The 26,396-nt window shown below is 36.3% G+C and overlaps 2 protein-coding genes across 4 annotated transcripts in view; one reads left to right on the top strand and one right to left on the bottom strand.

The window, feature by feature from the left end:
* Window positions 1-26,396, top strand: part of PBLD (phenazine biosynthesis like protein domain containing) — an 80,664-nt gene that overhangs the window by 24,729 nt on the left and 29,539 nt on the right. The gene's annotated exons all lie outside the window — the stretch shown is intronic.
* The window catches only part of MYPN (myopalladin), a 79,083-nt gene continuing 70,800 nt past the window's right edge, over window positions 18,114-26,396 (bottom strand). For all 3 annotated transcript variants that reach the window (XM_075025311.1, XM_075025310.1, XM_075025312.1), the window contains exons 19-20: window positions 24,930-25,063; window positions 18,114-22,863 (exon numbers count right to left, since the gene is read on the bottom strand). In XM_075025311.1, coding sequence (XP_074881412.1) covers window positions 22,694-22,863; window positions 24,930-25,063 — 304 coding nt within the window. In that variant the 3' untranslated portion in view covers window positions 18,114-22,693. The remainder of the gene's footprint in view (window positions 22,864-24,929; window positions 25,064-26,396) is intronic.

The raw sequence follows: 26,396 nt of genomic DNA, 5'->3' as shown, positions 1-26,396 counted from the left end.
TTCTTGTATACCTAATGAGAAACATTGTCCTTTGTGCATTCTAAATCCAGTGTTACATATTAGCAATCACTACATTAAGTGCTTCTTTATTCACAACTAGCTTTACTAGTAGCTTTTAGAATATACCCGTCACATCTAATTCATTATAGTTTGGAAGTGTGACACTTGGGAGATTTCAAAATCTGAAACATCAAATGTTACCATGTGCATAACTAGAACATCTTAATCTTTTAGAATTGCATTTCTTTTGATGGAAAAACCTCTGTGGCGTCCTGCTGTCCATTTGGACAAAAGAGCAGATGTGTTATATGCATGTGTGCATGTGCGCTCATCTGTCTATGGCAGGATGCAAACTAGTAAAGCTACAGAAGTTCCTAGTTAATTTGGAAAGCATTAATTACAACATCAGCCCTTACAGTTAATAGTGTAAACTTTTACTTAAACTGAGTGTGGATTACTTAATTTGCATGACAGTTTAATTATAAAGTAAAAATCTAATGGTAAAGTACTATAAAAATTGGAAGTCAGTTGTATATATATTTTTTTGTATATGTGTATATATATGTATTTATAAATTTTTTTTAAGGCTTCCTTTTCTTTTACCCATATATTTGATCCTTGCCATTTTCAGTAAGTTTCAAATTTCAGCAGGTAAAGATAACCTTATTGTAAAGTTTTTTTTAAAAAGTAAGTAAAAATGTGTTTATGGAAAACATAAAGATTTAACGCATGCCCTCCCAGAAAAGGTGAATGCTATACTTCCACTAAACAAGTCACTTTATAGTTCACACTTACAGCATTATGAACTGAGGTCCTGGATGACCAAAACTTACAGCTATTTTTAACTTTGGACACTTGATTAGTCCTATTAACTATAGTAGGATTACATAAACATGAAGTTAAGCATGTATGTGAAATAGAATGTCTAATTAGAATTCTCATTTTCTTTACCAATGGGATTTTTGTAAGACACTTCTTCACTTAACATTCTAAAACATATTCGTGGAATATTTACGTGATAACTACTATACATTACTAAAAGAAAAGAAGTTAAGTCTGCAGTAGTGTATTTTAAATATAACTAGTATGCCCTTATGGACATAAAATATTTAAAATGCCATGAGAGAGGGTTTTTAATTTACAAAACTGAATACATTAAATCTGAATGATATATATCGAAAGTGTTTGATCCATTATTTAAATAATTTAGTTTATTTCTTTAAATATATATTATTCTGTATTTAAATAATTTAACTGATTTTTTTATATATAGTCTTCTATATGTATTCTATATATGTATTTCTTTAAATAGAGGTGCCTTAAAAAAGGCACTTAGCTAACAAAAAAGAATTAATATGTTATTAAATAAGAGAATTCTTCTATCTCATTTTTACGAAGCACCCTTGACAGTTCAGTTCCTTGAAAATGTTACTGCAAATACTGTTAATTCTTATTTGTTCATATTTCGTTGGGTGGTCATATTTATTTTCAGTATTTTTTTAGCACAAAAGTGAAAGTTAAGAATGCTTCCAAATAAATATCTGGACTGCAGGGCTCTTGCCCCAGAAATGCTGTTGTGAAATACTCTGAAAACTGATAGTAAATACATTTGTGTAACAGTTTTGCAAGTATACAAAGTGAAGGATAATCGACAAAAGTCTCATTTGTGTAACAGCTTTGACCCATTAGGGGCTTTTAAATCATGCATCACTGACTTCAGGGCTGCCGTTGTCAAGCTACTTACAGATCCTAGTTAAATCAGGCATTTCATATTTTTGCCCTTGTTCGCTTTTGTTTACCAGCAGGAGACAAAATATTTAATTAGTTTTGGGGCATTTATAATCTCCTCTGGGCCAGCTCCAGCCACAATGCTGGACGCCACTTCTGAGTTAATTCCAGTCAGGCTGGCCCCTCCAGTACAACATATGGGTAACCTATAAGCCTTTAGCAAAAGTTGCAACTGAACTATTAGAGGGGTGGAACCTCCCTGCTGGGAAAATACTGCGCAACAAAGCAAAAAGGGGCCAGCGTCACCAGTGGAGGTCAAGGCAACACTTAGACCAAACAGCATCTGGCAAACTGTGCCAAATAGAAATCAATGAGAAGCAGGGCAGTGGGTAGTAATTTTATGCCTGTTTGCACAAGAAAATAACTCCTTCTGAACTGAAAAATTATTTTGTAAAAAGCTAACAGCACCCTTTGGCATCGCTCTCTCCATTGTTGCTTCATATATTTTTATTTCAGTCAATAAACTATGTGGCACAATCTATACACAATTCTGTTTTGGGCAAGCAACATTAATTGTAGCATTAATTATGTTTCCGGAGATGAGGAGTTTTAAGGGTCTTCTTCCTAGTTGGTTAGGAACCAGATGTATAACTGTAATTCATTTCCAAAGTGCATTACATTCTCTTCTTCATGTTACAACAATGAGTCTAGGGGTTTGAGAAGAAAAAAAAAGTTCCTAATATTACAGACTACAGATTCCAGCCACTCTAAACTGTTGCAGCTCAGCCCACTTGAAACCTTTGCTTGTTTTTCATCTTCCTTTTCTTCTTACTTTCTGTTCCTGCCTGTATCTCTGCTTATATCTCATCTAGTGGCTCTTATTTTTCCCCATTGTCTGTCTTTGGTTTTTCTCTTTTCCCTGAAATTCCAAGCGCTGGTGTTTATCTTAAATATTGTAGGCAAGCTGCCATTGAATTCAGAGGGATTACTCAGGGCTTAATATTAAACATACTCAAGTCTTTACAGGTTCATGGCATTAGACACTGTATTTTATCCCTTACAAAAGGAGCTTCTTTCTTGTGCACTTTTCTGCTTCTCAAAACAGGGACCGTTCTCTATGGTTTTTGTCTACTTGTCAATAAGTATTTCTATTTTCAACAATTTCAACACTCATTTTCATACTTAAACTACCTTGTATTTTCCTGCGCATTGATTCTTTTTGTACTTTTGAGTGAAGCAGGTTGCAGATTGCGAAGTCTTTATGTTATAGAAATTATACACAAGTAATAGTGTTTCATAAACAGTTTGAATATCTTGCAGCACTCGCATGTGTCCTTAGTTTTCTGTGGTTATAGGTGCTGGGAAGATGTCAGCTTCAGACTGAGGGTCTTCATGCCTCTCGGTAGAGAAAAGAATAGACTATTGACTGTGACTTTTCACCGTAGGAAAAAAAATGAATGTTCCAGCACTTAGGTGGAAGGAATAAAAAGCTGAATGTTCGTAGAGTATGTTATTGGCCCTGTCCCATGGAAGGTTGCCATATGAGGAAAAAGAACTCTAGAAGTGAAGTGGACTAGCTGTTGGTGTCCAGGGAGAGAAACAGTGCTTTTACTCAGAGAGTGCAATTTTTTTGACAGTTATAACTTATACAGAAAAGTTTAATACAATAGGTAAAATGCTGCAAATTTTTTTTTGCAGTTCTACTTTTGAAGTGTGTCAAGCTACTTGCTTGACCAAAATCTGCATGTGCAAGCAGTTTGTTTGTTCGATTTTAAATAAGATTTTTTCTGATGATGTATCTGGGAAACTCAGTGGGAGCACATTACATTCCTCTTCTTTGATACCATGAAGCACCTTTTGTATCTCCCTTTCTCTACTTCTCTTTCTCCCCTCAATAGTAAACAGAAAGCTCCACTGGTGTAACAGCTGTCTCTTCCCTAGGCTGTGATAAAATAAGTTCATTGCCAATACAAAGAGTCTACTACTGTATGAACAGATTTAGTTTTCTCCTGTGTATCAGGAAGACAATCCCCACATATTAAAAGAAAAAGGTTTATGAGAAAATAAAAAGGAGTTGTCTTTTCACACATCGATAATTAATGATCTTCAACAGCTAGCTGGGGAGAGCCCTAACACCTCACAACTGTAAGAACCTGCTACAACATCTGCAACATATAGTTAGCATTGTTGCCCATGGTCTTGAGAAAGCTGGAAAACAATGCTCTCAACAAAGCCCAAGTAAAATACATAGTTACTGATTAGCAAGTAGGTTGGATACAGGCATAAATGAATTGCAAATTATAGTATTTGCCATTTTAGGTGTAGGATTAGACATACTCTTAGGAGGAATTTTGGTAAATGTAATACTTGTGCTGAAAAAAAGTACAGATACTTCTGCGGAAGTAATTTCATTCCAGGATGAAATTCTGAACTGTCTCTCAGCATAGTTACCTGTTCAGTCTCTACGTTTAGGAATTTTTGTGGATTTTGTTCTGAATTCCAAAGAAAAAATCAATTTTAAAGGCTAATTTGTGAATGATCTTGGTATTTTTTTTGTCTAATTAAAAAGAAGTTTCTTTGAATGTAGGACATTTAAAATTACGGGTTTTCTTTAAACTGATTGCAATAACATCAAAGTATTTCTTGTGCTTCATATAGCATAGGAAATAGACAATTTAATTGTTACTTACTACAGTGTAAGAAAGAATGTTTTTTCACAAAGTCAGCTCGGGCAACTGACTCACCCTATGGCTGCGTTGTTGCCTACCTTGCTAGTGTTTGGGAGGAAGCAAGCACCTAGGGACGGGAAAGGAGTAAGACTACCTGTTTCAGCGAGAGCCCGAAGGTTCAGCAGGTAAGATGTGATAACAAATCACACCCTTTGCTGAGATGACATGACATTCTAAACTGCATTACCTTTGTTGCTTGAGGTTGTTTGACCATATCTTTTGATTAAGGAGGAACACTGAGCTGATTTTTCTGTTAAGAAGTTTTAGTTCATCTATTCTTTGTAACCAGCTTAGGATTTTTTGGTTTTGTTTTGTTTGTAGCACAGTGTCAGAGATCTCATTAAATTTAGTTACATTTATAAACTTCTAAAAATAAACCCATGAATCCTAGTTCACGTATGCTGGTTCATAAATTGTTGGGCTTTGGCTGTTACCATCTCTCCAGAATCCATCTGGAACAAACATCTCTAGTTTGAGGTTAAAAGGACTGTCTCATTGTATTTGGAGGTCAGTGGGCACAGGAGGTGAAACATGGGAGTTTATCTCTCCGTAATCTCAAAGATCCCGTTACATTTACAGAGGTGATTGTGATGCACAGGAGTGAGGAGTGGGCAGGCTGACAATTGGAAGAGAGGTCTGAAAGAGTGTAGGGGCCACAACAGAGGGAAGTCAGGACCAAGAGGTAAATAGCCCCTGGAGTACTGCTCCCTCCAGAATCTGGAGTTGAACCCAAGAATCCTGAGTTTATACTTCCTACTGTTGTGAGGAAATACTGATGAAATATTACCCAACCACCTACTTCATCTTTCTAATCCTGAGGTACCTGATATATTCAAAGATATTAATTTATCATTTGTGTTGCTAGTTACCCTGTTAGAAGATTTTCAGAACAGGTTAGAAAAACATCTATCAGAGATCATAAAACCAGTAATTCCTGTCTGGAGTCAGGAGGGCAAACTAGATCCCTTCCCTCATCTGTTTCTTGGTGCATAGCATAGGTAGTGCTTTTAATAAGTCTCAACCTATATAGTAAAGGAGGGTCTTCTCTGAAAGACTCTTGCCTCATTGAAATTGGGTATATAGGAAAAAAAAAAGATGGTTAAAGAAACTGAATTACATCTTCAATAGATGGATTCTGCTCTTGCCTGTGCCAGAATGCCTATGTAATGCCTAACAAGTAATATTAATTTTTTTGAAGTGGTTGCTGTGGGCATATTTGTACTGCCCAGTGCTACTGAAGCTAGTGCCGAACAAGTTAATTCATGTTTGAAAGATGAACAGAGGATCAGTGTTTTGTCCAGGCTAGTTAGTTCAGCTGTAGAGCAAAACTTACACAGCTGTACTACTTCAGTATCCAAGTTTCTTTGCACAATGCTAGTGAGAACGGTGAACAGTGAACATTGTGTCAGGTAACTGTGTGTCCCCTATTGCATGTTGCCTATAGGTCCCATTGTGAAAAACTTCATGCCAGCTTTTCCAGATCACCGAGCATGGAATTGGAGGTTATAGACCTCCTGTTGTAGAAACATGCTTTAAAACAGTTATGTTGAAAGGGTGTTCTGTGTAGGATCACTGGGGAAAGCTATGCTTTTTGAGCCTTGCCTGAGGGAAAGCTGCTTAAGAAAGATAATGTGGAACAGAAAAGGATAACTGGCAAGGAGAAAGGGCTAAATTGAGAAGAAGCAGTAGGTGGAGACTAGTATGGCAAGTAGAGCCTTAAGTGAGGTTGGGAGACTTTCTTGTTGATCTATTAGAAAGAAAAGCTCACCCCAGAGAGATTTAAAAGGAAAATGAAATGTTCTAAGCACTCTGTGGAAAAGGGTATCCAGTGTGATGTTGGGAAACCCTAGGTGAAATGATTGTAAATTTGTCTTACTGCTGTAGATTGCTATTCAACTTCCCGGTATGAGTTAGTGTTTAAATTTCCCTTCCATTCAGGATACAACAGTCACTTGTGAATTATTCTGTTTTCTGATTACCCTATAGCCGTGCTAGGGAAAACAATGTAAATAACCAAGGAAGGAAAAGACATTATTCTGCATACAATGGATTTCTAGCCTGTCTTGTGAGCTGAGTCAAATATTACCAGAAATTGGGCCCTTAAGGATGGTCATATTTTGGTAGTTACTCACCTGCTCTTAATTAAGCAGCATACGGCATGCCAGTCTTTCAGCTTTGCTCAGTATAAACTACAGTGGTAAGAAGTCTTGATAAGGCTTTGAGAAAGGATTTACCTGAGATGAAATAGTGAGTTCTGGCTAGAAGGAGGAGGTAAGATTCTTGCTTTGATATATTGCTTGTATACGTTACTTTTAGTATAACTAGAGAAGAGAAGGTATTGAGGAATTAGACTTTAACCAGAAATGTTACTTTCACTTCCTTTTAAAATTAGTATTCGGCCACAGTCATTCCACAACAAAAGTAATTAGGCTGTGTTTTCCATAGTAGTACAGGTGGAAGATATCCAGCTTTTCTTAGTGGGTGCTGTAATAATCACATCTGACTTACTAACTTGGATATATCTAGCAGACAATTTTTAATGTATTTCTCTATGTAGTCATAAATCCTGAAACTAGTTAATTTCTTTGATGGACTGAAACTATCCTTTATTTTCCTAGTATGAGTGGTCACTTAAAGATGCTAAAATAGTTTGGTTTATGACTGAAATAGCATTCTTACCTGTTTCTCTCACTTTTTTTCTGAGGAAAACCAAAATACTTTAATGAAAGATATTGTTTTAGAATTAAAATGTGAATCAAGAATAATGCTGCTAGGGTCATGGAGTAGCACTAAATTTGTACCTGCATAGTTAGAGATTCAAAGATTGAAATCGGAGTAATTGAGTAGACACAGAACTTCTTTCTGGTGATTCTGATGTTCTTCTGGCTTGAGGTTATGTTATGACAATAAAAGAAGAGGAAAAGGGAAATGCTTGAGAAATGATTGATGTACATAAATAAAGGTGAGACTTATATAAGTTGGGATCTAGAAAAGTATATAGCACCACAGCAGTATATCACATCAGAATATATTAATAGCTTTTTGAAAAGTTATATCATAAAAATCTTGAGAATAATTTGAAAAATTATTTCAAAAAATAAGATCTCTGAGAATTGATTAAAAATAAATGAAGGAGGGAATAGAATTACATAAGCAATAACTGAGACAAGCTGAAATATAGAGGAAATCAAACCAGGTGAAGGAAACCTGGGAAAATTTCAATGATACGCTTTCCATTATTGACTGAACAATAAAGCAGTTTATTTTCTACCTTGAGATAATATATTTTCATATGGCTGGTGGGCTATGCAAATGAACTAAATTAATTGATGTCGATAAGACCTTAATACTTACTTTTCTTATTTCTCTTTCATAAAGCAGACAGTTAAAAAAATTGTTAGTGATGAAAAGCAGGCATTTTGATCTGCCATGGAACAATTTTTAGCCATGCCTATAAGCTATAAAATTCTGTTAGGGGTTCATTATTAATCCAGATGGATTTGGGCCCTTGTTCTGTGATTTGATAGTAAATCATTTAAGGTAAAGTTACGATTTGTTCAGTAAGAAAGATAAATCACAGCTTCTCTCTTGAGATTACATCAATGTGTTAGTCAAAGCATGATAATGATGGTGAATCAATTAGGAAGGGGAAAATTAACGGCACTGTTGTGTACTATGTTACTATGCATTAGTGGAGTAAAATACAAAGTTTTTAAGAGCTGTGATTTTCCATATATTTGAAGTCTTCATTGTAATTCATACTGGCAGGACATATGAAGATAAAAATAGGAAAACTGCTGACAAATGAAAAAAAAACCAGTATTATACCGTATGATGTTTTAAAGGGGTGCTTTTCATAGTTCTGGTATGATGTTTACAGTACTCTTAACACTAAGAGTGATTAATTATCTGAATTGAGTAACAGCTATCTCATGAGAATGCACAATATTTATTAACTCATAAACCACCTTGATTTTATTGTGTTCTTTTAGATTAAAAATCCCTTGAGATTCATTTTAAGAGACAAAGGATTTAACTGACAAACTTATATGAGCATAGAAGGCTGTAGCACTAAAACATGCTCTAGCAATAGCATGAAGATCAGAGGTGTGGTTTTTTTCTACTGCACATGCAATACTTCCCATGAAGCATCTTCAGGAAAAGAAATGTCTCACGAGTTCTAATTGCTGATCCTTCTGTGAAAGACATATGGTTATGTGTTTTTTCTGAAAGGTGCTGTTCTCGACTCTCGCACACACACATAATCAGAAATTGTCATTCAGAAAGTAGCATTTTAATGTGTGGTAGAAGTTCTTTATATTTGGGAGAAGAGGTCAATGCACACAGATAGGAATGTTGAACACTTATAATGAAACGTGATGCAGTTGTACTTCTTTAAAAATTGAAGATGTGGCATACATTTTGATAATGGAATAATGGAGATTCCCTACCCCTACTATCATCTCTGTTCAAGACCATTAGGATTCAGAATATTAAGAGCAGAGCAACTGGGCGTAACAGTCTACGTTCAACATCTGTCATGCTGGAGTCCATTAGTGTTCAATTGCATCCTATTGTTTTTGGATTATTCAACCTCATTTCATTGTCATTGCTTCTGCTAGGGATTAATCAGCTGTTTACAACTACACCAACTTTTGGAGTCATAATGAAAACAATTGAGCTATAGTTCTAAATAAATATACAGTATTCAGTCTCTAATGAAAAAAGTTACTGATTTATGAATGCTGGTAACAATTTAATTAAGTTTGAAATCAATACAGATAATATATCATTGTGTGGCAGGGGTTTTTTTTACCTTTTGTGTATCATAACTCGATCGTATGATATTTCCCTTGTAAGTAAATGGCTTTAATAATACAAGTACAGTAAAAGAAACATGTTTCGATTATGGGGTGTGGGTGTATGTATTGTGACTTCTCTGTCATTACAATGGGTAGCAGAATTGATCCCTTACTGCCAGCAAGCAGATTTCTTTTTTTCACATCCTCTTTTATTCCCTTTACTTATTTAGGGATATTACTAAAAAGACACTTTTTTTTTTTAAATTAACATAAAATACACTTATATACTTTAGTATGGTGTATTAAAAGGGGCAGTTTTCAGACAATTTGTATGTTACGTGCTTTTGTGTATGTCTATATCACAACCTATCTAAATATTTTCACAATAATTATTAGATAAATTCATAGCTACATTTTAACTATTTAAATATATAAAAATCATTTTAATGACATTAGATTTGCTGACAGGCAAATACATAATCCCCATTTTTCTCAAGATACTACTCTCTCTGCAATGTTGTGTACCGTATACAATATTAAAATTGTGAGTGCTAAAGGCTTTCTAATAATTTGAGTCTACTTACTTTGGTACCATATAGTGCAAAACAGTAGTTTTCTTGGCCATATACCATTAAGCTAGTTCTCCTTGGTTTCATTAGAACAGTTATTTCTTCTACCTTCAATACTATCTAACCTGAATTTTCACGTGTTTTAATATACAAATACTACAATGCACAGAGATTTTTTTTTTTCCTGAGTTGCAACAGATTATCTATTGAAAGGATCTTTTGCTTAACTGCCCAGAGTCTTGTGGGGCCAGCCAGACACTACTCCAGATGGCAAGTTGTTAGGGCTGGACAGAATGGCTTTGGAAGACTTCTCAACAGATGAAGGCTGTAATGTTCGGATTTTACTGTTTGGTTTGTTGTTTTTTTTTTCCCCCGTGTAGTTCCCAGGGTGGGAAGGTACTGGGATGGAAGCAGAGTGCCGCCCGCCCACCTGCTACCACCTGTTTAGCTTTTGCAGTTTCTATAAAGCCTCATCTTGTCTGCAAGACAGAATCATTGCTTGCCGGCAGGAGTCAAGAAAGGAGAGATTTCTGTTACGAAGTTACATCTTCAGATCACAACAGTTCATCATTTCGAAATACTCTCCTAAACTGAATCAGAACTTCTTTCATTTGAAATGGTCATTTGGAATTGATGTGTCTTTAATCCATTAAGATCCTTTCTGGGTTAAATGGACCATTTTCTTCAGTAACATACATTTTGGGAATGGAGATTTCATTTTTTCTATCTCTTTGAGTTTAAAGAAATGAAAAGAATGAAAGCATAAGACATTTAAAACTCTTTATTCTTTCTTTAAACAATAAGAAGCAATTTTCAGAAGAACCAGAACACCTTTTATTTTACTATTTTAATTTTTTTTTAGATGCTAAGAAAAATATCCCATCATTGGTATCTGGAAACAGATTCAAGAGGTACGCAGGCTACTCACATGAGTGCTTGCCCTATTGCTTTTTAGATACCTAATTTTTAAAAAGTAATCTTTGTGTGTGTGAATCTGAAGCTGCATCAAATATGAAAACCTGTAAAGCCAGTCACTTGGATTCGGGCGTAGAACCAGACATCCAGTGCAGAAGTGGACCAAGCTGTGTTGTGAAGTGCAGTTCAGAAAGGATGGAGACTGCTGCAAAGAGAAGACTGGCTGCCAATGCCAGGGAGAGAAGACGGATGCAAGGACTAAACACAGCCTTTGATCGTTTGAGGAAGGTGGTTCCACAGTGGGGTCAAGATAAGAAGCTGTCCAAGTATGAGACCCTTCAGATGGCTTTGAGTTATATCATGGCTCTCACTAGAATACTTGCCGAAGCAGAAAGATACAGTACTGAAAGAGAATGGATTAGCCTTCACTGTGAACACTTCCATCCGGAGAGCTACCACCATTACACAGGACAAAAAATGGCAACGGACAGTGATCCTTACGCACAGCGAATATTCAGCTATCACCCTGAACACTTTCAAATAGCTAATTAGAACTTTTTACAAACTAAGAATATGCAGCAGGCCAGATGTGTAATTTAATAATTAGCAAGAGTTAATCTGCTTCAATAAGGTAATATTGGCATTATAATAGCTCATTCTTGTTTGCATCTTATACTAATTTGACAAAATAAATTTGCTTTGAGAACTTTAAATCAAAATGCATTTAAGAAGATTGAATTTATTTAATGCTGGTGGAAAGCATACTTTTAATTTGAAATCTTTCTGACAATTGGTTCCTAGTTAATCTAGTTAATTTGATTATTTTATTAAATAAGTTTTTGATGGTTTTTTTTCACTGTGATGAATCATGACAGTATTTTCTACAGATCATGGGCCAAATTGACCCGTGGTGTAACTGAATGGAATAACACCAGAAATGAACTTCATTCCATGTTTTTATTTTTATGTCAGCTTTGAAGTTATTCTTTGGTTTGTTTTCACATAAATGGCTCCCATGGAAAAAGTTTTATAATGTATTGGAGTTCTAGTCCTCAGAGAACTAACTTTCTTAAACTTTGTAAGTTTGATGTATGGGTTCCAAGGTTGTGTAGGTTTGCTTTAATCCAGTTTATGGTGTCTCTTGTATGCTCAAAAAAGAGCTAGTTTCAAGTCACAGAAAGAATGTTTTTATTTTCGATGGCTGTAAAAGCACCTGTGATTATATACCATAAATGAGAATGCTAGCGTGAAAATAATCTAAGCTTCTAGATTTTTGTAGACTTTAAATGTTTGCATTTTAGTTTTTAATTTTATGTTATCTGGAAACAATAACAGATTTTGTAAATCATAAATAAAGTGTTTTCTATGATATGTTCTCACCAACTACCTGAAATTCCTACTCTAGGAGTTACTTACTAGTGGCTTTCCTACCCCAAGTGTTACACTACTTCCATCACAGTCCTGGCAGTTTAATGTGCAGAAGAATTAACTAGCAAATGATGCTGGCTTCCCAGTTAGAGTAAGAAGTATGTTTTATGTACCCTCTGAAAAACAGCCTTTAAAGATCAGAGTTTGGTAAAAAGTTATAGAGCATTCTTGCAAAGCAGTTGAGTTCATTTCAGCCCTGGTGATGCCCTGAATTGCCTTTTGTTTCTTTGCTTCTTTCACTTGTGGAGGATAGAGGGATCTGGGTAGAAAAGGCAGAAGAGGAAAAAGGAGGTAGGGAAAGTCAAAAAATGAGTAGGAGCGGGACAGCTGGAGAAGCAGATGTGTTTGTAGCAGGATGTAAAGTCTGCAAAATATTGACTGCCGATGTCTGTTGTGATGGCGGCAGATTATGAAGCTGAAGGGTACTTCTGCTGGTGTTGCTGTGAGGAGTTTCCAGAAACAAGCCCTTGCTAGTGTCAGCCATGAGGGAGAAGGAGAAAAGGAGCTGCTGTCCCAGAACAGCTGTTGGTGGGCTTCCAGCAGGGAAGGCTGGCAGGTTCCCTGCTGGCTGCTGCCATATCTTATATTTTAGAATTCTTTCAAATGACAAATGAATAGCTTTGATAGGAGTTATTTTCAACAATTAAGCAGCTTTCAGTGAAAAGAAAAAGCATCAATAGGAACTAAGCCCTGTTTTGGGGGAGTGGGACTCTGCTGCAGGAACAGTTACATACAAAGACCTGACCTTACTGTCTGTCTTCTCTCAGAACCCTTATTGACGTTTTGCCCTTGGTCACCGTCGTGCAAACTAGTACGTTTCCTGAGGCGGGAGTTGGACTGTTCCTGGAGTGAAAGCTTCTGGGACAGACTTTCAGGCTAGGTTAAATACATATAGAAGAGGCACTGTATATTCTGAGCAACTCTCTCCTTTAAACACTGGCATTCAGGAATGTTTTTTAATGTTTATTTTAGCCTCTCTAAAGGTAATGAATAGTGTTAATTATTAAAATGTGGGGGTTTGCTTCTAATGAATTACATTAGATCTTTATCAGCAAACAGAAAGCAGATTCAACCTTCTGGGAATATGAAGTCGTGTTACTCAGATTTCTTTGCAGAATTTTATATAGAGAGAATAGAATTAATTGTTGTCTATCATATAGCCAAGTTAATACTGTTTGAATATTACTTATCATTAAGTGGCAAGTTTATGTATGTAATAACAATCAATACAATCCTTAAATAATTAAATGATGTGCCATCTTACACTAATTTATTAGCTGTAAACTTTAGGCAGACCTTGTCTCACCTGCACTGCTAGCACTGTTTCCATCCTGAAACAGGAATATGATGCAAATAAATTGTGCAATTATATGATGTGGAAAACATGGCTTAGTGGAAGGTAGCCTTCTAAACGTTAGGTGGAAAGGGTAATGCAATACAAAAGTATAAATACCAGAGTAGTATGCAAGAACAGTACTGATGTGTTTCTGCACTACTGGCATATACTTTGATTTTGCGGGACATGACATTGCAGTTTATATGTGATCTACATAAAAGTACTTAACATCCATTTCTCTTCCAATTTTGTTTCTTCCATGCAGTGTTGTAATTTACTGTCTACTGCATGTGATGATAGATATAATTATAAAAATAATGGGTTAGTATGCAGTGAATTATTAAATGATAGTAAGCTTACATAAAGAGGAACAAACTAACACAAAACATAAAGTATCTGTGGTCATGTTAACAAATTTTATTAAGAATTGAAACCAAAGTCCTAAAAAGCACTTCAGTGCAGTGCATAGCTTGTGCGTACTTTGTAAATCAGGTCATTGCATCAATCTCTGCTGTTGATCAGTATCATAAGATTATAATCCTCATTCTCTTAGATTTGGTTGTGCTAGTGGGAGGTGAATATTTTATTGATCTCTTTATTGATAATAATTATAAATATTACTAGTGGAAAAATGTGGGTTTATATAATGCTGTAGTATTTTTGTTTCCAGGGAGGGTGCAGAGTTGACCTGGAAGTTGAGGTTTCCAATTTACTATAGTACTGAAGGCAGCAAAGTAAGTTCTTTGTAGTATATAGACAACTGTCTTGTCTATTGATGATCTGTCAAAGCTTTTGGGGGAGTGAATTGGGGTGAGGGGGGAGTTTAATAATTAAAAATTCTTTCTCAAGGCAGTCTGAAAAGCAGGTATTATCCATGCTGATTTGAACTTCTCAAACGCAACAGCTATTCAGGAAGTCATTGGTTTCTTTTCATAGCTTTCCTTTACAAATACTTTAGTGACACTTTGTGAAATGCAAACTTGACTGTTTAACTTGGGTTTGGTTATTGCTCCCAAATATTTGTTCCCCACTAGCTGTTTGATGCCTGTCAGATAATGGCTATGACCCTTCCTCTGTACTGGACTTTACTGGTATGGGTATTTGAAGCTCTCTCCGCTTAAATAATTATTGCTTCCAGTGGGCCTCCAGATGAAGCAAAAGCTTAGATGCTCAGAGCTTGGTGTGTTCTTAGTGACTGAGTTTTGTCTGCTCATAAATTTTTGTCCCACTGAACAGCAGTGCAAACCTGAAATACTTCTATTTGTAGTATCAGTACATTGTCATTCTAGAACCACATTATTGTGAAAACATTGAGGATGAGAATTCTTGCTTCATTAGCTATTTGTTGCATGCTACATACATACCTGTTTCGCTATTGAAATTCAGTGTAAAATTCTAATGAACTGTTTGTGGGAAATTAACCTTTATTCTTCTAAAAGGTTCAGACTGCAGGGTTCTCTCTTTGAAGTAGCTATAGATACTCTGCTTCTATGATACGTTGAATCATATCACCCTGTTTTGACAAGGTGACCAGAGTTGTTTTTGAACTCAAAACTGGAGTGACATTTTTAACTGCAGTGGCTTTTCAGTGGCTGAAAGCAGAACTAGGGTGGCACATTCCCAAAATGTATGTTAGTAACAAAAAGTCAGTGGTTTCTTCCTGTCTAAGTATTGAGGTCATCAGTGGATATGTATTAGCACATCTTAGAACTTTAATTCATTCCAATTTTTTAGGTTTCTATTTTCCATCTCACCATTTATAAGGTATTTAGGGCACAGTCCATCTTGTACTACACACACATACAGGGCAAAGCTCAGTTCTTGACTGGAATTCCTAAATGGTGCTACAGTACAAATTCTGAAAAGTAGAAATGTTGCTAACCTTAGTTATAGTCTTGCAAAGTCAATGACATTACAACTTCTTCACATGGGGAAGCATGAGTATCATTATATTTTTTAGTATTTAGCTAAGTTTCCTATACCTTGTTAAGTAGAACTTCCCTGGTGAAATCTTTGTGGAAGTCCCTACTGTGATGTGATTCACTAGGCACAAATTAAAAAATATATGATTTCCAGTCAAATTTTTGATATTCCAAAATAAGCTTTTGCCTTAAGATGGGTCCTTACACTTAGCTTTCCAGCTATTTGAGCTAAGAAATATGGATGCAGTTTTCTGTAATTCAGGAGTGAAATTTATCTAGATTTTTAAAATCCAGTAAGAATTTACAGAACAGCTTCTTTTTGCTCTAAATATGTTCAGCTGTTCTATCTCTACAAAATATCCAGGGAAAAAACAAATGCACTAAGAATGAAGACGTGTTCATTCATTGAAGATGTCTAGTGTTTCCTCTACACAGATATCTTGTAACAAACATTGATTTCACCTGGTACTTGGGCACTTTTTAAAAAATGCTTTATGTTTTTAACTTTAATTACATTTCAAGAAAATGTGGCTTTAAAAAAAGCAAAGCAACCCTATGTATAATATTTAAATCTATTTTCTACCAAAGAGTACATTTTAATATTGTGTGCTGGTTTTGGCTGCGATAGAGTTAATTTTCTTCATGGTAGCTATGATGGGGCTATGTTTTGGATTTGTGCTGAAGACAGTGTTGATAACACAGGGATGTTTTTGTTATTGCTGAGCAGTGCTTACACAGAGCCAAGGCCTTTTCTGCTTCTCACCCCACCCCACCAATGAGGAGGCTGGGGGTGCACAAGAAGTTAGATTGAGACACAGCCGGGACAGCTGATCCCAACTGACCAAAAGGATATTCCAGACCGTATGACATCATGCTCAGCATATAAAGCTGGGGGAAGAAGAAGGAAGGGGGGGCACATTTGGAGTTTCTGTGTATGTCTCCCCAAGTAACCATTATGCGTGACGGAGCCCTGCTTTCCTGGAGATGGCTGAGCACCTGTCTGCCGATGGGAAGTGGTGAATGAATTCCTTGTTTTGCTTTGCTTGTGTGCATGGCTTTTGCTTTACCTATTAAACTGTCTTTATCTCAGCCCACGAGTTTTCTCACTTTTACCGTTCTGATTCTTTCCTCCATCCCACTGTGAGGGAGGTGAGTGAGCGGCTGCATGGTGCTTAGTTGCCAGCTGGGGTTAAACCACAACATACTGTCTACTAATTTTTTTTCTAATTTGTAATTCAGTTTTCATTTGTACAGAACTTACCTTGCAAAATTTATCTTATACAGAATTTGCTTAAAATGTCTGCATATGTAACTCCAAGGAACAAGAAGTTCACTTTTGAATGGCTTCCTGCAGCCTGGGGAGCATAGTCATTTGTTTTTGGTTTTTTTTTCAAGATTTCAGAATGTCTTCAGTATTTTTCCACTTCTTTACAAAACCATGTTGCCTGCTACTAACGGGTTGTGTGATCCTAAAGGGTGGTCAGTTTCTGAACAGAATTTCCCAGTCATAAATGGAGAACTCCAATTAAATTCACAGCACATATGGCCCAAGATTTCTTCGTATTATGCAATAAATGGTTCTTGATATCTATAGTGGACTTGAAGTATAAAGACATTAATAAAAGCAGCTTGTGTTGATCAGAGGAGATCATAAAATGTGTAGGAGCTGTTTTAGCTCATGAAGCTGTAGCTGAGCTAAAATGGTCTTAAGAACATTGTCTCTGACCTAGCAGGCACAGAAGTACATAGAAATCAAGCCAGGTAGGAATGGAGAAACATGGTTACATGGGAAGGCAAAATCAGTACCAGCAAAGGTAATGGAGTGCATCCTTTTTTTTCCTTGTTCTCTTCTGTATCTGCGCTATAAGATCCAGCTTTCTTCAAGTTGGGTTTGCATCTGCTGCTCATTTGAAATTCATTCCAAAGTCTACTAATGGACCCTTATACAAAGAATATGCTAAATCATTGAAGTTGAAGACATGTATAGAGAAGAGTAAAATTCAGTGTGGTTTGTCTGTTTTGATTGGCCCTCATTCATTTCATTTGTTGAAGTGCTGGATACACAGCTAAGGGTTGAAAAAATAAGTCCTCTGTAACAGGTCTCCAGTGTCCTACTGCACAGAGAAACTTCTAGGAGTGTTGGTCTAGACCCAGTAAACAGGTATTTCAGGGGGACTGTGTGGGCTAGGCGACCAATGTAGTAGACAGATACTGCATGAATTTTTGAGGCACAACGAAGTTCAGCTATGGCAGTCTGTAGGTAGAAGTATATGCTCAAGCATAGGCTTTGGAGACTAAATCTCCAAGATATGGAGAATCTGGCAAATCTATTGACCTTTAAAACATGCAAATTGCCCTAAAGACTCCTTGGCTTCTGCTCTGGTGCCCCTGAGAAAACTTGTTCTTTCAAACTTTGATGAAGGCGCTGAGGTTATCAGAAAAAGAAAGCATAATTCAAAACCAAAGCAAATTGATATTAAGAATTTGTTTAAAAAAGCAACAACCATATTTCACAACTACCTGCTAGAAGCATGGCTAGTATATAACTTAACAGTATTTTATGATTTTCTTCTAAGTATTGTAAGGTCTGTTTCCATTAATCAGCTGTCACAGCAAAGTTCTTAGGAAACCTCTGGTCTTGTTGTACACTTTCACAATTAGTTGAACACGTGAAGGACACAGTCTTGTATGCAACTGAAGCATTTATTTAAGTTTAGGTGAGACAAAGGGAAATACATTACTGAACAGGCAGGTTTTTGTTTTTTCCTTTCATATGCACTTAAAATATACTTTAAAACTGACATTAACACTTTTTTCCGCCCACTGAGAATGGCTTTGGATCAAAAAAATAAAAAATATCAACTTTAATCAAGAAAAAAATTATAAAATAGAATCTTAAGGCTCAAAGTGAACATCTTTGTATTAGAAACAGTAAGGCAGTTAACAGTGAATCACTTCTCCAATATTTAACAGTTAAAATATTTCATTAGGTCTTGCTAATAATTTTGTATGAAAACATTTTCCAGAAACTAAGGCTTTTAAACCTGGTAGCATTAAGAACACAGTTCTTAAAGAAATTCTTATTCCAGATTTGTTGCTTTGAAGTACCTGTGATTACTGTAAACAGTTGGCTTTGGCAATTGTTTACATATTAAGATAAAGATTGCAGACTTGGCTTTTCATATTTGAAGTGTGTACTCTCATCTTCTCCTCATGTTAGCAGACGTGAAGCATTCAGAAGGAATGCTCCACCTTCCATATGGAGGCAAAGGAACTCAATCCAGCTGTTTCAAGGCAAGGAGTCCAGCGATATCAATGCAAACTGCTATGGGATGTTGCTGAGGACTGGGTTTGCACCAAGCTGGACAAAAATTTTAAAGCAAAGATAATACTTCTGCTTTCAAGAATTTCAGTACAAATGTCATTTTTGCTCTTCTTTGAAATATACTGTGCCTCTGATTGTATACAAAACCAGGACTAGAAGGAAATAGGAAATTAAACCTACACAATTCTGAATCAGAAAACACTGAGAGGTTACAAACCCGAGCATTTCTGTATCTCACTGGTACAATGTTATGCTCCACATTGTGGTGATTTAATGGACTTTTGGAAGATAATAGCTAACAGTGACTTCAGTGGAAGTTCTAGCATTGATTTTTGTTGTTGCAGTAGCCTGCCCTGAATAAGAGAATGAAATACCATGTTAGTGTGAAGTCAAATTGGTTATTCAATTAAACAAAAACAATGAACAGCCAAGCTGTTCAGGAAGGGAGCACAGTGGCATAGTCTCTAGTGCATCTTGACACAGTACGATTAGATAGTGCCGTCCTTCACAGGACATCAACTCAAGCAGCATCACGTGCTTTGTGACAACTCAGTGTTGTCTCTGCTGCTTACACAAGCCTTTTTCCCTTGGATTTTCCATCAGTTAACAACACAAACATAATTTTTTGTCTTATTCTAGCAGGTTGTCTTTGTGATGAGCACATCAATACTACTAATTAACAGCATTTACATCCATTCACATAAGCTTCCTTTACATACTCAGTTTATGGGCTCAGTATATGCAGAGGAGAAATGTCCTGTAGCAGTTAACGAGCAAAATTTAATGACTGCAGACCATTTGGGATCAGATTCTGATTTTGTTTGTATCAGATGCACTGAAAGTAATAGAAATTACTGACTTCTGCATTATGTAGGGAGATGTGATGGGTAAATTTTTGATCCTTTTGTTAGTAAAAACTGTCAAGGAGAGAATGTTATAGTTCAGCTGACAGATTTTGGTGATCGACTCTCCGTAGCCTACCTCTCAGTGAGACTTCTGGGGCCCCTTCTTGAATGGCTAAGGATTAATCCTTCTTACACAGATTTTTGGGAAAAGTCTTTCAGCAGTAGCTTCTTGTCATCCCACTTCCAAATAATTGAATGTACATTAAAAAAAAAAAAATTGTACCATTTAATCCTCAGCTTGTCAGTTCAGGTTATAATGATGTAAGTTTGGAGACATTCCACTGAAATCACGGAGAAAAGGTTGAAGAGATATGGTTTACATATTTTCCCTGTGCACTTTGTCTTTTAATTTGTACTGAGTTTTTTGGGGTGTTGTCTGATGTTGTAAAATGTGAGAACCACTACTGCTGTCAGTAATATTAACAAGTATGATTCCAGCACTGGTAACCAGATGCTTGCTAGTAGTAAGTACTAGTATTCCTTTCTTCTGAACTACATAAAGTACTCTGATTAAAGCGATCACTCTTGTAGCTAGAATTGCCTAATAGGATATATCCCAGTCAAAAAGGAAATGTTTGTGCTTGCTTGAATTCTTAGTTTCTGCTCAGTCAATAGGTGACTTAATCCACATAGGGTATTCAGACAGGCAGTGGAAAGTAAAACAATTTAGGAAGTATAGAGTGACTTAGGTCTGAAGGAACCTCAGGAGGTCATCTGGTCCAACGCCTCACTCAAAGCCAGGCAACGGGGCCACAGGGGAGTCCTAAGCAGACAATCGCTTGACTAAGCCTGTGCTAGGTATAAAGCCTGATGGCCAATATGCACCTTGCAATACTTTGGATCAAAATCTGTTCTTCAGTTCTGGCATGAAATAATGGGAAGACCAGGGCTGTAGATGGGAGTAGAATTTGATCTTTTGTGTCTTAATTTCCTCTCTTCCCTATTCCCAACAGCACTGGATTAAATAGGCAAATTCAATAACTTTCCTTGGATTATTTTCCCAAGAGTAGTTACTAATATGGGAAACTTTAAATTTGGGTTGCCCGGCTGTGACACAGTCTAGGTTTACTTTTGGAATCCCTAAACCATCCTAAAAACAAGTGAAGATAAGAGGAGCGGTAGATTCTCTATCCTGGAAAATCAGACCCACAATGTGTCTTGAGTTGGGCACCCCATAACTTGAAGTCAGTTGAATGAATGCATCACTTTTAATAGATATTAGTTTTATTTTGTTTGCCAGGGAGGAGGTACAAGGTGGGCAACAACTGGTATTTCTGCTTTCCCACTGAAATACCTGCACCTTGTTTTATCTCTCAGGATAAGAATGTATTTTACCTTTCTGGTCTGTTCAGTCTGGGGTGAATTGCCTAAGATTTCTAACAAAGCATGAAAGTTATAATGATGGTTTTGTTTTATGGTCTTCACTCAGGTGGGAAGTGGAACAATACAAGGAATTTGCTTCCTCTAAACCCTCAGGGAACCAATAGTTAGAGACAACATAAGCTGTATTTGTAGGAAACCCAGTGAAAGGCTGTCTCTTACTCACTCACTGGCTATATCCAGTATCCTTTTGCTCTTAAGATAACTCCTCATTGTTTTCATTGCATATGTAATTTTTTAAAGTGACATTTTTAAATTTGAAAAAATCCAAATAAGGTCTAAAATGAAAGTATCTCTTAATTTTTCTTTTAATGTCTGTGACTTTGATCAGGACTTTGTTGCATTCTCCAGCCATGTTGAAAGCAGTAAGAACTGCTTGAAAAAAATGTCCAAAGAAGAGGGATAGCAGTAATTTAAAGATGCAGGAAATCATCTTAGATATTCACAGATTCTAAGTGCTGGGAAGTATTAATACAACTGTATAGATGCTAAATCTATTTAATTCAATCATTAAGTTGTCACTTAACATCTTCTGTTGCACTTTCATTAAATTGCCTTATTTATTGCTACTATTAGTTACAGTAGGTTTTTTAGCTCTTTGCACATAACTGTTGCTTAACTTCATAACTTTTGTATATTAACATAAATTTCTCTGTCTTTACAGTAGACACCACACTTGTCATTATTTCCTAAATGATGGTGAAAATGCACATTCCACCAGATCATAATTCCTTTTCCGTTAGTTAAAAAAGTGAACTAGATGGTAGATGCACTTTTCTTTTAGTCACGTTAAAAATTAGGAAAAAGAGACTGATATTTAAAAACCATGAAGTTACAAGGTTGATATCATCTGTGTTTAAAGGCAGAGAATCAGTAACATGGTAAAGAAAAAAGTATGAAGCACATCTGGAAAATAATTTCAGCTATGGGCTCTAGAGAACATGCTTCAGACAATAGGAATTTTGGTTTCCTATGTTAGTGTCCTATGCACGTGTCCTGTACCTTATTTTATGAATCCTTACACCATGAATACACAGTTCATGGAGTACACACACACACAAATATAAATATATAGGGTATACAGCTGTACCTACATGAAACGCTATATTTACCTAGTCTTGAGTTCAAAAATTCTAAGATAATCTGGCATAATAATATATAAAAATGAGTTACATCTTTTCCCTTTAACTTGTGCTTTGTGATTATCATCTGGCATGTTTTTTAGAATTACATTCAAAGTCTTGTTGTTTACCCTCATTCAGGATTGTTGTTATTGTAATGTCAATGTTTTCACTGGCAGTATTCCAGCTAAACATCATCAATCCTTAACATGGCTTACTACAGTACAGTAGCTTTAATTCAAGCAGTAAAAGTGGTATTGGCTTTTAGGTGCTGAAAACTATGTTTACTATGTAATTCTTAGCAAACTACACAGTATTGAATTTATTGCACAACACTCCATACCACAATTATCCTGCAGTAAAATAATACGCAAAAGTCTTGTATGATATGTTACTTGCAACATTTGCAGCAGCAATATACTTAATCACAAACAAGTTGCTTGTAAACCTTGAGCATCTTGACTTGTACCTCTTTTTTTTTTTCCCACAGTTCTAGTGTCTCTGCAGGTGTAACTGGAACAATTATTTGTTTTTCAAAGTTCTTCACTTTCCACCACCTTTTGGGTTGGGGATGAAAACAGCATAAGGCTTTCAGTAGTTGGGAAGGCAGAAAAAATATCAAGTCCTTGACTGGTAAGGTTTGCATATCGGCTGCCACCAGGTCGAAGCTTTATTGGTTGTGGAATTTGATGGTGCCACTGAGCTGAAGCAAGAGAAACAGAGTAGGCTGTATAAACCTAATTAAGTTAGCAGTGAAACAACAGAAGTCAATGCATACAACTGAAAAGTTGCTTCCAACATCCTTGAAGAGAGCATAGCATCGTTGTTGCCTGTTTTAGAGTCTGTTCCTTCAGATATTACCATTTACATATGTTGACTATTTTTATCGAAGTCTACAGATGGAATTCCATCCCTGTTCTATTCAATGGCAACGCTTACATGGCTTTCACAAAGTCCAAAACTTAATCATTTAATCTTTGGAGCCTTCTCCAAAGCTCTTGCAATCAAAACTAAAAACACCGTAGCATGAACAGAGATGAACAAACTGGACATGGCTCTGATTTTGTGCTACTCCATCTTCTGTGAGACTTCCTGATTTATTTTTTTTTATGGTATTTAATTTCAAAGTAATAATATAGGGAATTTTTGTAATGAAGTGATTACAATTTTTATTTCCTTCAACTACTTACAAGTAGTAACACATTTCCTAGATTTTTTAAAAGATACTGAAAGAAATGTAATCCAAAGACACATATTCAGTAATTTAAAAGTGATTGAACATGTTCCTATATGAACAAATGCCATTATAATTTTGTAAGAATATTTAGCTATTATATAATACTTAATAATTATCATTCTTAAAACACTTCAGAAAGGGGAAATTGTTGTTATCTTTTCTGGTATTTATCCATACAAAACCTCCATGTCTGCATCCAAACTGGACAAACGTATCTGTCAGCAATTAAAACGAAAGGGTAGAAGTTCAGGCTACAGTAGTCTGAGAATAGCTTAGTGTGGGAGACTACAATCTACATGTTAAGCATTGATAGGAAGTGTCTTTCCATGCTGAATTTTGACCCTGTCTATCTGGAAATATTTGAAAAAGAGCCTCCTTTTTTCTTGCAGCCCCCAATTTGTGTCTATTTGAACAATACACTCATTATTTTTTCTTTGCACATGAAATTGCAAATATCAGACCACACCTTCAATCCCCCAACCCCGTCCATTCAAAATAGCACAAAGAAATATTATTTCTGTCACTCCCTTTGGTGTGTAAGACTTGCAGAGTCTTTAGAAAATGTGGTTGGAATCAGGAAGCATTTCTTACTTTCCATCTTTTTCTTGTTTGTACTTTGAATCCTTCATACGAAATTTAATTTATGTCTTGCAATGTTTAGATACCTAAGGAATTATTTTTAATTTTATGTGACCTTTTTTGAATCAGACTCTCACCAGCCCTCTCCTGACCATTATATTACTATTGTCTATATCACCACAAAGTGGTGAAAAACAGGGATGCACTGGTGACTTGGGGTTATGCCTGATAATTAAGTGTTGGGTTTTTTAAAAAATGCAAAATACAAAGTTGAAAATGTGGGGCTTTTTTCCTTTGAGGGTATGGCTATAATCCAACAGTTTGTGGAATATGATTTCTGTTTTATTATGCTGCTTAAGTGATCAAAGTACTCTCTTGCTCTAGATAAATTGTCTTAACTATTACATCTTGCATAGATACAGAGTAATTAAATGATGTGCTGTAATTCTTGAACTGGGCTGGGGCCTTCTGAGTCCTAGACAAACATGTTAGATGCAAACTAGTCTCCATTAATTAGGCATAGTTTGCATTATACATGGTCCATAGAAGAAGGGGTCTACTTTCTTTTGTGCAATTTATTGTTCCATCTCAGGTCAGGGCTGTAGCACAGGCATGAGTCAGAGGGAACAGAGTTAAGGTTCAACTTGAATACATGTTTATTATGTGTCTAGGGAATTTGGAAAATGGAAAATGGGAGCAGAGAATATTGTGCAAAACTCCTCCTCTGTTTTTTCTCATTACCTGCCTTTAAACTGATGCAGGAGAGCTAATTTGGTCATTTAGCTGTATCATTATACCTCCTCCTGGTGGCCATATTAAGCTGTGGCTATGCTGTGACACTAATTTCTAATTCACATCAAAACCAGCAATTTACGAACTGAGAACTAGGTGAGGGCTGGGACCAGTCAAAGAAGGTAAATTCTGATTTGTTTTACTTACTAGCCAATACCTACCATATATGTCAAGTCTAGCAGTACAAGAGACAATACCAGCTTCATTTTTTGCAGACAAGGTATACCAACCAGCATCTGCTTTCTTGGCAGGTTGAATGAGGAGGCAGACATACCCTGTTGCATCTTGATGCATGCTGGGAATACAAGTGTTTTGGAATTAGTATTTCTCAAGTGCATATCAACTTTGAGATTTTACAATATGTACATTAAATATGAAATAGATAAGTCCTAACTTCTATTCTCAAAGAGGTAGCAGTCCAAGACATTTATAGTCAATAGGTTTGCTTTCAGTATGGCCTTAACCAATGATCAGAGCAGCTGAAATGTGTTCTTGCTCCTCTCAGTTGTGCAAAGCCGTGGTGTGATAGTGTGAGCTGAATTGTTGCCCTGTATGTGTTAATATTGGAATTGTTTATTGAATTCCAATGAACTAAACCCATGCAAAGCTGCTGCACAGTCATAATGTATTTTTTCTTAGTTCAGAAGCTGGAAGAATAACATAACAAAACACCAATAACTTTAGTACAAAGTTGTGATATTTTTCACAACAGTAACTGGAGTCGGTCAAAAACTTTCTTATGGCACCCTTTTCCATGAGAAAATGACTGTGTGGCAAAGTCCAAAAGATTTGTTTAGCCAACACTCTAAAAGAAAGCTGCTTCATTATTCCCTTCTCTTCCTTTGCTCTTCAGTGATCCAAGACTTTCTGGCTGCAGTTTCCAGGAAAAACTATTCAGTAGTATATCAGAGAACTGGGGCTCCTCTGCTCTCTAGGCTGTGGTTGGTCCTTTATATCAACCCAAGTGTTTCCCTCATTATAAAGGAAGAGGTGGGAGATGAGCACATTAGAATACTTGAAGTTGCAGGAAGTTCTGAAATTTGAGATTTTGTTTCCTTATGAACTGGAATGAAACATCAAACCACAAAAAATTTCAGGTCAAGAGGACATTTTGTGCTTCTGACAGCTCTAATAAAAAAGGGAACATTCACCCTTTGCTCCCTGCACTACATAATTTACCTTACACTGGGGCTGCACTACTATAGAAGTTCATGCATGTTCATATCATGATAGAAAAAAGGTCTCTTGGCTTCAGGCAGGAAGATAATGGAGAGGCAAGTTAGGGACAAACAAGGACAATGCTGCCCATTGCTCACGTGGATCTGTGCAGAATCCCTTGAAGCCTTTGGGACAGGCAGTCTGGTCATGACTGGCTGAAATAGCAGAGGTGTTACAAGCCTGATATTAACTCCTGGCATTCTGAAGTGTGGGAGGTTTCCCTTAGTCATTCCTCTGCTGAGCTGAAGCAAAAACTTATTTTCTAAGCTTCTGCGAAACAACTGGAAATGAGGCATTTTACGACAGCTGTTCATTTTACATTAACTACAGTAGTTGCATGTGTATAACCATAATTCCTGTGAAAGTACCAGTACTTGAAATAAATCCTTGAGCAATCTGCCTAGAGGCAG

This window comes from Buteo buteo, chromosome 4 (genome assembly GCF_964188355.1).
Source record: "Buteo buteo chromosome 4, bButBut1.hap1.1, whole genome shotgun sequence".
Lineage (NCBI taxonomy): Eukaryota > Metazoa > Chordata > Aves > Accipitriformes > Accipitridae > Buteo > Buteo buteo.
This window is presented reverse-complemented; position numbering and strand designations above follow the sequence as displayed.